Source organism: Lolium rigidum, chromosome 5 (genome assembly GCF_022539505.1).
Source record: "Lolium rigidum isolate FL_2022 chromosome 5, APGP_CSIRO_Lrig_0.1, whole genome shotgun sequence".
NCBI lineage: Eukaryota > Viridiplantae > Streptophyta > Magnoliopsida > Poales > Poaceae > Lolium > Lolium rigidum.
In genome coordinates this window covers 206,314,135-206,327,258 of record NC_061512.1, presented here as the reverse complement: position 1 = coordinate 206,327,258, position 13,124 = coordinate 206,314,135, and the positions used below count along the sequence as shown (strand labels likewise).

The 13,124-nt window shown below is 44.7% G+C and overlaps 1 protein-coding gene across 1 annotated transcript; it reads left to right on the top strand.

Annotated features, from left to right (window-relative positions):
- Positions 1-204: 204 nt before the first annotated feature.
- Positions 205-9,343, top strand: LOC124655333 (tyrosine--tRNA ligase 1, cytoplasmic-like). The gene is made up of 12 exons (XM_047194247.1): positions 205-411; positions 621-710; positions 796-955; positions 2,213-2,496; positions 2,577-2,670; positions 3,352-3,457; positions 3,570-3,652; positions 4,508-4,653; positions 4,918-5,023; positions 5,791-5,850; positions 8,710-8,775; positions 8,898-9,343. The coding sequence occupies exons 1-12, from the start codon at positions 326-328 to the stop codon at positions 8,940-8,942; spliced, it is 1,326 nt and encodes a 441-aa protein (XP_047050203.1). The 5' UTR covers positions 205-325; the 3' UTR covers positions 8,943-9,343.
- The last annotated feature ends 3,781 nt before the right edge of the window (positions 9,344-13,124 follow it).

Sequence of the window (13,124 nt, the reverse complement as noted above, 5' to 3'; positions counted from 1 at the left end):
CAGTGCCCTGTGCGGAGAGGCACATCGCTCCCGCACTAGGCGTAGGATAGGAATCGCGAAGTCTAACGCTTCCACGTGTGTACCAACCATACCTGAAGTAGTCCGGCCCGCCACGAGCCCGGCGTGTTATGTTGGCGGCAGCAAGTCTCCCGGTCAGTCCCAGACCCTTCATCAAAAAAGAAAAGAAAAAAGAAACACTCCAAACAAAGCCCTAACCTGCTGTTGCCTGCCCCGTCCCCTTCCTAGACGGCGGCTTTGGAGTTGAGGGCGCTGCGGCAAGGGGGCTCCGGCGAGCTGGTAGGGCTTCGGGGTCAAGTGTTTCGTGATGGCCGACATCGCGTACAGCGCATGCTGCGCCGGCGAGGTGGGGGCATCACGCGTCCTCAACTGCGCCCACACTCGATTGAACCCGTGAGTTCTTGCCCTCCTCCTCTTTGCCTGTTCCCGGCTTCTGTTGACATAAAAAGATTGCGATTTGTATTGCCGCGCTCAACTCTTCTGTTCCAATCTGGAATTCCTGTTCAAATTACGATTTTTTTTTTTACTGCCGCGCTCAACTCTGCCGTTCGAAATTGCAATTGTTACCTACTGCTGATTGCCATCTTCTTATGTTGCTGCAGAGAAGCTTCTATGTTTGAATCAAACCGGGCAGACCAATCCAAAATCTCCACCGTGGAAGGCCCACCTGCTGCAAACGTCGGAATCCACAGGTACTACCTATTATGCTGGCATGGACTTTGTAATGTGATCCCAAACAGTTGTAGCAATGACATGCTAATTTGACACTGCCCTTAGGGATTCCGTGGAGACAAGTTCCGATGATAGGTTTGCAGCTCTGAGTAGCATTGGGGGGGAGTATATCGGCGAGGATAAGCTCCGCCTCCTTATGAAGAAGAAGATCGCACCCATTTGTTATGTTTGGTTTGAACCATGTGACATGATGGACATAGAGCAGGTATATCAACCAATTTTTTTTTGCTGTACAGTAGCATTCTTGTTTGTTGTTACTGGAACTTGAAGGCTCAAAAGTATCGAGGAACATTGGATTTAGTTTTCTCTTGAAGCTATTTTTATGACATCTTACTATGCCCAGCACCAGACTTTCATACTCATTCTATACTCCTCTGTGCCCACAGGATCATTTTAGTGCAGTTTAACATGATGTAAATACAGAAGATATACAATTGAGTCTATGTGCATAATCAGATGGACAGTAGAGATTTCAAAAGAAGTTTATTCATGAGTAAAGACTTTGGAAAATCCCATCATTATTTTTACAGTGATATCCTGTAGAGTTTTTTTATAGAGGGAAAAAAATTCGTTGCATGGATATCATAGTGAGTTGTTGGGTTGAGATGAATGTTATTACATATATACTATATATATATATATTTTTATACAGCAGAGGGATATTCTTCTCAATGGTCTCTGGGGGAACCCGTTAAAGTTTCTTAGAATCATGAAAAAAAATACTGGAACATTATGACCATAATGTAAAACTATCTAACAAAGAGATTGCACGCACATGAATTTTTGTGCCCTCGATGAAAAAACAAGCAATTTGGGTCTATGTAGCCCTGGTTGCTACAAAGCACTGACACGAATTCGGCGACATGGGCACGGGGACATGGGATATGAACTAAGTATTAGAATTTGAGATAGGCATACCACATTAGCATGAGAAATTGAAAAAAGTAAAGAAAGTTGCCTTCTACCTTGCTTACATGATATCTGCTTCCTGTGTCCCTGCTCCGCCCCCATATCGGCATTCTTTTTCTTTTCAAGCAAAAAAACGGGACAGTCTAGCTTTACGTGTATCGCTTGTGTATGGTGCGCTAATTGTACGTGGCCATGCTGCTTCGTAACCTGGGTGAGCTGAAATGTTCATTTTTTCGCCCAGGGTACATAAATTCGTGTTTTCACAGTTGCTCCATTGGATCTTATTATCTTATTGTAGTGATTTTCTATTATTTTTCAAAATATTAGACAACATTTAGACCGTTGAAACCTTAACGGGTTCTCCAGACACTAGCTATAGCTACCATTTTGCCTATATGTGTAGTTTATGAAGATGCAGCTGCCATCTTTTGCACTAAATATATAGTTTTTCTTATGTTTTTAGCATATTAGTTATTGCTCAGGTCCTGTTTCTTCTAACTTGTTACATTGTTCACAAATGCATTGGTTGGGCGGATGTGTTATCATCTTGCAGGGTATTATGAAGACAATCTATGTCAACAAGATCATCCAAGCTGGCTGCACAGTTAAAATATTGATGGCAGATTGGTTTCTGCAGCAACATGGCATGATTGGCAATGACCTGGATAAAATACGGGACATTGGCAACTACAATATTGAGATGTGGAAAGCAACTGGTATGAACCTTGACAGAGTAGAGCTCGTATGGTTTTCAGATGAATTGAATCGCCATGCAGTCAATTATTGGCCACTTGCGGTTGATGTCTCCAGAAAATACAGCATGGAAAAAATGGCAAGGTATCTCTTATTTTAACTTGTTTAACTGCAAATCATTTTGTTCTTATAACGAGCAAGGTATTTAATTGTTTGCCGAGCAGTTATTCGCGGAACAGGACATACGGGCCACAAACAATACCTGCTGCTGAGATCTTCTACCCTTGCATGCAGGTTGCTGCTATAGTATGCCAGAAGGTTGGTTTATCTAATACATGATTGGAATTAAAATATGTGTGGTAATTTTTGTTGTGTTTGTTCTCTTTGCAATATTAATTCATGGCTTATACAACCACACCAGATTATGACCAAATCAGTCAGCGCGGGGTACATCTTAGACATGTGAAAGAGAAGTCTTCATGGATTTCTCTATTACTTGTGTGGCTACTTCAGCAGTAGGAAATTAGAGATGTTGAACGTAGATCCGTAGGCTTGTTTTTTTAAAAAGTGAACATTGCATAAATATCATCCTTTGGGGCCATATTAAGGTCCTCATAAAAAATTATCTTGTAAATATATAGAAGCATGGAACACAGAGAATGCAGTATTTTTTTTTTGAAATAATCGGAACATAGTTGCTAGGAAATCATGCAGGACTGATGCTTACTGGGAGACTTGATATTTCAATCTAAGTCAGTTGTTTGAATGAAACATCCTTTATGTTGGATCAACAATATATATTACAATATTTGCTTCCAAGCGGTAGCTTGCAAGTTCTAGTTATCAACCATTTGTTTCTTTTTTTCACCTTGCAACCAGTTTTTTAATCATTGTATCTCATACATTGGAATTGTTTGTGGTGGAAGCACGATTCAAAACGTATGTTATTAGCCGTTCACAGCACATGTTGACTCGAACCATTTTGTTCTGTTGTTTCAGGCTGACATATGGCTCTTCAGCATGGATCAGCGAGACATTGTCATGCTAGCGAGGGATTACGCTGAAGACATAAATAGGGAAACGAAACCAGCTATCATACTGCATAGTATCCTGATCCAGACCTGTTATGTTTTTGTGCTTTGTGTGTCATCCAGTATGGTGTTTGGAGCTTTGATGGTGATATTGGATGCAATATATATCCTTAACTTGAAATACAGATAAGTTACCTCTTTTACCAGAAGATCCTGACATGAACTTGCTGAGATATACAGCACGGACTCTCTTCATGGATGATGCGGAGGTATCTAATTATAATCATTTTGTTGTGGCAGATGGTTGACCTAGTACACTATGGTTTTACCATATTGGGTGTGCCTTTTGCATTTCCATGATAAATTTACACAAGTGCTTCAATCCAATTCTAGCACTCTGCTCCTTGCAATTTTATTATTTGGCTAAAATATAATCATGAACTAAACTTATACTCCCTCTGTGCTAAAATATGTGTCTTGGTTTTGTCTAGATGCGGATGTATCAAGATTCATTTTAGTTGTAGATACATCCGTATCTAGAAAAAGTTGACACTTATTTTAAAACGAAGGGAATACTACTTTTAATTGACTTCCTACCTTCACAATTTAAATTCTTAGACATTTTTTTTGCAAAAGTTCTGCAAGTTGAATAATTCCATTTGGCAGCAAAAATTTGCCCCTGGCCATATTTTTGTTCCTTCTGTTTGTCCACTACATCACTTGAAGATTTTCATGTAAACTATCTATCTTGCTAATGTAAAAATTATGTCATTCGATTTAATAAAAACAAAGAGAGTAGAAATCTTGGAAATACAAAGAGCAATACAATCTAATCCTCGAATGTTGAGCTTTATAGATTTCACTACCCATCTGTACAGGTACTGCTAAATATAACAGTTCTTTCATGATCTTTAATCCTCATAACATTGAGCTTTATAGTACCGTTGAGCTTTAATACTCTTGACATAATTTTGGAAATAGAACTGTTCTTTCATGCTTATTATTTTTTCATTCTTCCAATGTGACCATTCATATGCATATATAGTGTATTATATTTTTACTGTTTTAGTGGACAATCAGATTCCTAAACTGTTTGTATGAAATGTTTGTCTATTTATTTTCAGGCGGCTTCTAATCGGAAAATAAAAATGGCTTTCTGCCCACCTAAAGTAACAGTTTGCAACGAATTTCTGGAGTATATCAAATATGTTATATTCCCTTGGTTTGGAAAATTGGAGCTAGTTGAGAAGAAAGGGAATGGTAGTAACAAGTAATATTCTTTCCTTTATCTACCAAATGTAATTCCTATCTGTTTGTTGTGAAAGGCTGGTTTTTAATTTAGCAGTAGGATGCACAAAACTATATATATCTCATCCATAGCATCATAATCTACATTCACCCGTTAATCAACTCATTAGCACCAAAGAAATGTGTTCCCACAATTGTAATACAGTACAAATTTCAGTGCTTATGTGCTATAGATTGTAAGTCAATATTTTGCTCCAGTATTTGTGAGAATCGTTATCTTATGCAGGACATATGCAAGCATGGAAGATTTTGTTGTTGACTATGAAAGTGGCAATCTCAATTCTGAGGATGTTAAGCTGGCTTTTAGAAAAGGAATAAACAACATATTAAAGGTAACATTTGCATTCTTAATTGTCTGTATCCACATCACACCGAAAGTGAAATGTTAAATTGTTGATAACCTCTGCCAGTATAAGTGATTAGACTCTCTTCAAAAGGGAATTTACCATTGTTACTAATACTAACAAGGTGAGTCCAAAACCTCATGTTAGCCAACCAAATACAAATTTCTGGCTACTTCTTTAGACAAACATAGTCAGCCAACCAAATAGCCGTTATGGCATTTGGATGTTCTAGTTACTATCAGCATGAGGATCAATGATTAGTAATTGGGCAAGCTAACAACCAAAACTGAGGGTGGATTTGATGGATGCTTGCCAATATTAAGACCTGTTTTTGATAAAAATATACACTCGACAATTTCATCTTTCATTTGTTAATAAATGGAAAATTTCAATATAGAATCCTCATCTTCTTTGAAGTAAAATGTAGTGACATTGTAGAGCTATAAACTTCGGTGCAGGATAGATTTACATTCTGTAACCTAGGCCTTATTCACTGCAATGGTGATGAATTGTGGCACATTTTCCTTCGCAACTCTCATCTTTTGTGGGCTGACAAGCAGGAGATATAAAAATAGACCCATGCAACTCTTTCAAAACTGAAACAACTGATGTACCTTTTTCCTAGCTTGTAAAGTTGGGCCTAATTGTTTAGTGTTATCATTCAAAATTTTATTTTCTGAGTTATTGAACTGTGTGTTATTACTCAAAAGCAATATTCTACCCTGACAATTTGTATGCGCTTTTTGTCCCTCAAGCCTGTCCGGGTCCACTTCATTAGCAACACTGAAGCCCAAACTCTATATTTTGCCCGGAAGGTACAGTTATTTCTTGCTATCTGTATTTATTTTGGTATTACACCTTAAAATACATCTAATGTTCGAAATTGAGTTTTGATGTTAATGTACTATCTTATTAGTAACACAAAAGAAATTTATATGTAACACCACTAAATACTAAATCAATCCATTTTGACTCAAGGTTTGCAATTCCAACAGTACAAATAGTCATGTTAGCCCACATTGCATGATCACCTGATGATGATACATTGGTTACCTATGTGTAATGAAAATCTTAATACGTTGACCCAAGGTTCAAAAAAGCGCTGAGCGCTAAGCGAGCGGTGAGGCTCTGCCTAGAGGAACTACTGCTTAAGCGTGCAGGGTAAAACAGGCATATGTAAGCCTAAAATAGGAAATATTTGAATAACCGGCCTCAGGTAGTTATGTGTTGTTTTTGGTCCAACAAAAGGCCCAACAAAATGTCTCTTGCTTCTCAGGTCGTAGCCAAACACATTGATCCCCTCCAAAAGCCTAAAACTTCAGGCACTGCACAAAAATCGATCCCCTCCTGCATCCCAGCCTCCCAGGTCCTAGGCCGTAGCCGCCACACACGCACGCCTCTCTAACTTTGATCCCCTCGATCTGGATTGGAAGGGGACAAGGGGAACAAGCTGCTGGAGGAAGGTGGCCCTATCTAGGTTGTCTTCAGGAGGATCTAGAGGGCCGCGCGCAAGAGCTTGACCAGCGGAGCAAAGGAGCTCCAATGGTGTCGCCTCTTGCTTCTGTCGTGCCTCGACAGGGGAGTGGAATTGGGATGAGTACGGGATTCCTAACCCTAACCCTCTTGCTTCTGCCTGAGAGCCCGCCTCCACAGGTCCTCCTCGCTTTTCCTCTCGCTCAGGCCGAAAGCTGCTGAGCGGAAGGGCTCCGCTTAGCTCTAATCTACGCTTAAGATTACGCTCAGGAACGCTTTTTTGAACCATGCGTTGACCTGGTATCCACGAATTTAATTTGGTTGTTCTGAATGGGGCTTACCAGGGTACTGCAGTAGGTGTTGGCAGTTTCACTTAGTAATTGATCTGTGTTAACTTCTGCAATACCCATGCTTTCACACACTGTAGATTAACTGACAAAAAGAAATGCAACATATGTCATCAGAAACAACTAGGAACAGTACATGCCCCGTTCGCTGCCCAAAATAATACTCCCTCCATTCCTTGACATAGGGTGTATAATTTTCTGTGAAAAAAAATCGAAATATAAGGTGTATAATGATTCGACCATCAGCCTGGACAAGTTTACCCTTGGATGACTTCCCGCACGGAGCCGAGCGATTGTTTAGCAGTCAGGCCAGAAAGGTGAGAAAAAGGAATGAGTCAGCCTGCACGTACGTAGCATAGAATTAGGAGACTTTCTTTCCAAACACGTAGCTTACAGTTACAAATACTACTTATTTGGTAGGCACTCATTGAGAGATTTCTGGAATATGTAATGTACCCTTATTTTGGTAGGTACTCATATCAAGGAACTAGTAATAACGTCCAAGATTTCCATGGGCATGAGGATGCTAAGATTTTCCTATTTTCTCTCTACTAGTCTCACGTCGACCACCTAGGGGTACAAACTTCCATCATAACCGAAATTTGCCCTCAACTTGTGCGTTAATATTCGGGCAAAAAAACTATACACCTTATATCAAGAAACAGAGGGAGTAATAATTTAATAGAAGTCCAGAAAATAAAGTCATTAATAATTCAAATATGTTTAATTTGGTCTACCATTAGTATCAAAGTTTAATTTGTAGTATATATTATATTTGATATAAATCTTGTACAGTCAATTTCGATATTGTTTTAATTAAATTTACTACTCCCTCCGGTTCATATTAATTGACTCAACTTTGTCTAGACATAGATGTATCTAGTCAACAAACACATCTAGATACATCCGTGTCAAGATAAAGTTGAGTCAATCAATTTGAATCGGAGGGAGTATTTAGACTCTGTTTTTTAAATAATGTACTTAATTTATTTTAATCTGTCCCTATCTCTCTTTCTGCTCACTCTGTATATCCCACTCGCGCTCTGATTGTTTTCTGTCACTATGAAATATCTCTCTATCAAACACAAACATTTAATACATGATGGTTCATAACGAAAATTCAGATTAGCCAGCCACAGCAATAAAGCAGCAGCTAACAATGTTTTATACCTGCTAGCAAGCAGCAGGAATGTCAGCACTAGCGAAGCATACACAAAAAAAGCGCACATAGAGGACACAGCTAGCAATCAGCAGCCAAACACATGCACACAGCTTAGCAATCAGCGGCAAAACATGGAGCCACCGCATCTTCTCTCTGTCTCATCTCTCGCACGCAACATTGGAGGCCGAGCACGCCATGCTCTCCCCTTGACCTCCTCCCTCCCTCCTCACCGCCGGGGCTCCTACCTCCACCATCCCCTCCAGCTACCTTCCCTGGCGGGTTGGAGTAGCGGGGCCAGCGGTCGTCCTCTATGCCAATGGTGGGGTATCTGGCGGTGCGCTGGTCCAAGGCAGCTGAGAGGAAACACGTGGACCTGTTTCGTGGTCCGTCGCTGCCGGCCCCGGTATTCCGCCGGCGTGTATGCCGACCCGGTGCTGCGTCGCCACAGCCACCACCCGGAACCGTGGGCGGAGCAGAGATGATTGGAAAAGAATCAGCTGCCTGACTCGTTGACTCGTGTGCGCCAACTCCAAATTTGCAATGCACCGTGCTGATAGAAAATGAAGAACGGGACTATCCCTCAAAACATCAAAGAATGACCTCATTAACCCATATGCAAGGATTGTCTCATTCTTCCAAATATATTAAGCAAGAAAATGTGTGATGCTTAATTTTGTGTTCTTCTATTTCAGTTACAGGATAAAATTGCTGCAGATACACTGAAGATTATGCTGCAGAACCGGGAGATTGACAGTCCTGTAAGTTTTCTTGTTCTGAGGTGATAGATCTGCTGGATGTCTTGTGGCTGGTGCCTAAATATTTTCCTTTCGACGGCATCATATGTTTTAACTTTCTAACCCCCCTCCCCCCCCCCCCCCAGTGGTACATGGTAGATGAATCCCAGGAGCGGAGCAAATTTGGGTAAAGCCTTCAGTGAATTGCTGCTTATGAAAGTGCAATTAATCTTGAAGAAGACAAGCCCACTGATTTTTTTGGATTGCTATGCCCCTGCGGAGGAGGAAATATTAGATGGCAGAGGAGAAATAAAGGCTTAATAATAACCCACCCCCGTGAGAATTATTAGACAGGCTGCTTAGTTGTCCCGTGGGATGGTTCTCCTTTCTCTGTGTACATTGTGCTACATTGTTTATATATTTAAGGCAGTGTGTCTAGGTTTCATGTAAGTTAAGTTGTTTTATTTTAATTCTCTTTTGGTGCTGTTGGACATCTGGATTGGTGTAATGGGTCTGGACGTGAGAACGAAAATGCACATTCTTCAGGGCTGGATGCAAATTAGCCCATGGGGAACTGTGCCTTCTGGTAGTAGTTCTAACTATTGTTTTTTTTTTAGGCTAGTCATAGTGCTAGTATTTTAGCTAGTATCATGCATATTGGTCACATACGAAGTTCATACAAAGGTAGCTCGAATTTAAACTTAAACTTAATCCTATCCACTGGCTGTCGGTTGGTCCGCTCGACGGCCTTGCTTCGTCATCGTTTTTCGCCATTGCTGCTTGCGTCCGTGCCCGCTTCTCCTCCCTAGCTTCGCGCATCTGGCGGTGGAGCATGGTGGCCGGCGTCGCAGGGGCTTGTCGGCGGCGTTGTCCACGTGCTTCCATCCTTTCCCGAGAAGCTTGGATCTCGGCGTGCCTCGCCACTTGGCGGGCGAACGCCTCGTAGTGGCGGTGAGCGTTGAGCTCTGCGAGCTTCTGTCGCTCCGCCTCCATGAGGCGCCGTCCCGCCTCCTCCGTGGCCGCTCGCTGGCGCGAGATCTCGAGGCCGTGATGGAGGTGCACGTCGTTGATGAACTCGTCCTCCTCCTCCATCAACCGCTTGTACCGTTGCGCCTTCTGCGACGCGAGGATCGCGGGCTGCTTCGGGTGGGCGGAGGCCTGCGGCGACCGCCTCCTTCGCTGCCTCCTCCCCCGCCTCTTCTTCCGCGGCTGAGACATAGACCTCATACCACGCCGCGAACCGTGGGTCTGCGTCCTCGTCGGTGCTGTTGTCGGCGTTGGCCTCCGGCCCGGGCTCCGGTTGCGGCTGCGGTGGTGGCGGAGGCATCGCGCGGCCGTTGAGGCCAAGCATCGAGTATGTGGTCTTCAGACGGCGCGACATTTTGCTGTGGAGAGGGAGCGGCGGTGGTGGTGGAGATGATAGAATGGAGCGGCGAGAATGGAGCGGCGATGGTGGAGAGGAGAGAATGGAGCGTAGGTGTGGACGGCGTACGTACTATATAGCGGTGGCAACTACCCACATTTACGCCGACTGGTTGCCGCGTGGCCAGTCGCTGCTCTCGTGGCCGCCTCGGTTTCCGCGCGGGAGGCCATTAAACGTCGACGACCAACCTTCCCACATCGCGGCCGATGCGAACCGTCGCGTCCTCTCGCTGACAAGGCGCTTCCACCCGCGAAAACCGTCGTTCTGCGAGGCACCGACGCGCCCGATTCGCGTCCTTGGCGAAGGGGCCGACACGGGGATGCCGGCGATTCTATTGGGCTCGAAAAATGGCCGGCGCCGTTTCGGGCGCGCCGGTGCGAGCTCAAAAATGAGGCCGGCCCCAAAAAGCTATCGGGGCCGCTATCGGAGCCGCCGGTGGAGATGCTCTAAGGCTGGTGCCAATGCCTCACCTCACTCTCACCCATCACGTCAGCTTTTTCTCTCACTCTCACCCCACTCTCACCCCACCTTGCCAATGCACGGGCTATAGTGCCATCTCTCACTTCTCTCTCCTCCACATCACCATTTCCTTTTCACATTAAGTTATTTCACTCGATTTATTTTAGACATTCAAAATAATGCAAGAAAATTATTTTATTCAACTTAAAATGTTACCGATTACATAATAATTAATAAAATTGCATAATAAATATTAAAAATTACATAAAAAATAAAAATTCTACTCCTCTTCCTCTTCTTCCTGCTCCTCCTCCTTGTCGTCATCTTCTTCCAGACCAAGCTCTTTTTCCACCATCTTGATGGCCTTCGCATGTTTGCGCTTTTCTGCTTCGTCCATGTCGGCGGTTGATCGGTCTTTCATTTTGTTCCATTGCTTGAATAGCTTGGCCTTCACTAAACCCTTCATCATGTTTCTCATCGCGAAGGATTTACTTCCTACCTCACTGCTTGATGAGGTTTCCTTCCCCTTCCTCCTACCCTTACGTGCCGCGGCCTTGGCCCTATCGCGGCCCGTTGGACGCTCTTCCTCCGTGTCGCCTGTCGCCTCGCTAGAGCTGTACTCACCAGAAGTTCCTAGACGGCTTCTCTTGGAAGTGGAGTCGGTTCCACTACCAGGACCATGTTGTCCTTTCCACTTCGCTTCATTTTTTACAGCATCCCACCAGTGGTGCCGTCTGAACGGCTGAGTCACTCTTTTGTCATTCGCGTACCTCTCCATTGCCGCCTTCATGACCATCTCATCGTCTGCTCCACTCTGACGTAACACTGATTCTTGGATGTGAAATGCATTGAACAGGGACACCTCCTTGTTGTAGGCGTTCCAATGATCCTTCAGCTGCTTCGAGGTCCGATGACGGGCAGGATCCGCGGTAGAGTTGAAGGTTGCAGCTATAGAACCCCAAAAACTAGTGCCGGACTTGCAATTACCGGCAACAGAGTCTTTGGAGTTAAAAAGACAAGCATTAACCTACCCCAAAATAGATATTGTTAGTGAAAAATCCAAGCAAGAACCAACCCCGAAATAAATATGTGATGGGTAAGTAAAGTACCCGTTTTTCCTCTTCCTCTTTTGTCCAGTCAAGCCTCTTTGGACGCGGTTGATGCAGTGGTACGATTGTTTCCGCGGCATCGGACTCCAAGCTTGGAGCACTAGCTTCAGGAGGCGGTGGGTACGGACCATATGGCGCGTATGGATACAGATGAGGAGGGTATGAACCATACGGCGGGAAAGGAGGTACAGTGCCACTCCCGCTACCTGTAGGTGGAGCATGTGGAGGTGGTTGGGGGTATGGATACGGAGGCGGAGGGTATGAACCATATGGCGCCGGAGGTGGAGCGAATGGCCCATATGGGCCCAGAGGTGGTGTGCCGGAGGGGTATAAAACTCGGGGATGCGGCGAAGAACCGACATTGGTGCGACGATGTGTCGGAGAGAAATCATCTAAGCCTATTGGTGACCCGTCGGACCCTATCAGATCCGTGAACGTGGTCAAATCTGGTGGAGTCCAACCGGACATGGTGGAGAAGGTTTGAGAGAGTGAAGGAGATGAAATGGGTGTGGAGTGAGTGAAACCATATGGGGGTATTTATAGGGGGTGGGGATGAAATTTTAGGGTTTTTTGGCATTTTTTCGGATTTTTTGAAGTACCAACGGCTACCCCAACGGCTAGCTGAGGTGGCCGAATCAGATCGCGCCACCTCAGCTAGCCGTTACACACTACCGCCCCTCTCTCGCCCCACTCCCGCCCCTCTCTCGCCCGCCTATCGCCCGCCTACCGCCCGCTCTCGCCCGCCCTCTCGCCCGCCCCTCTCTCGCCCCGCCCCGCCACCGCGCCGCCCCGCCTCTCGCCCCGCTGTCGCCTCACTATCGCCCCCAACGCGGGCGGTAGTCGGGCGGTACCGCCCGGCGCCAGCCCCAGCGCCCCGCGCTCCCGTCCCGCCCCACTCCCGCCCCTCTCTCGCCTGGCGGCGGGCGGTACCGCCCGCCCTAACGCCTCCATTGGCACCAGCCTAAATAGCACCGGATTTCAATCTGGGAAACCCAACGGCTGGAGATGCTCTAAGTGATGGATGCATGTCAGGAACCGACCAACCCTAGAGGAGTAGCTATTCTTCGAAAACAAAATGAGAAGTATATGCTAGCTTCTAGCTACCACGTAGTATTACAGCTCACTTCAGGTTTATTCCGGACGCCACTACATTAACTACTGAGCTACGGTAGGCAGATATTTTAGAACTTTGGCCATTTGTTGATGATGAGATGACGAGGAGTATGTGTGACACAAGATTACAATAGCAGTAACATTGTGACTTGCGTGGAGAAGGGCACCAATATGACACCGATAACAGTGGTGCAGGTAGGACGAGTACATAAGCACCAACAGTGGACAGAACGATGCAACTTATCCCGTCCAACAGTGGCACCTTCACT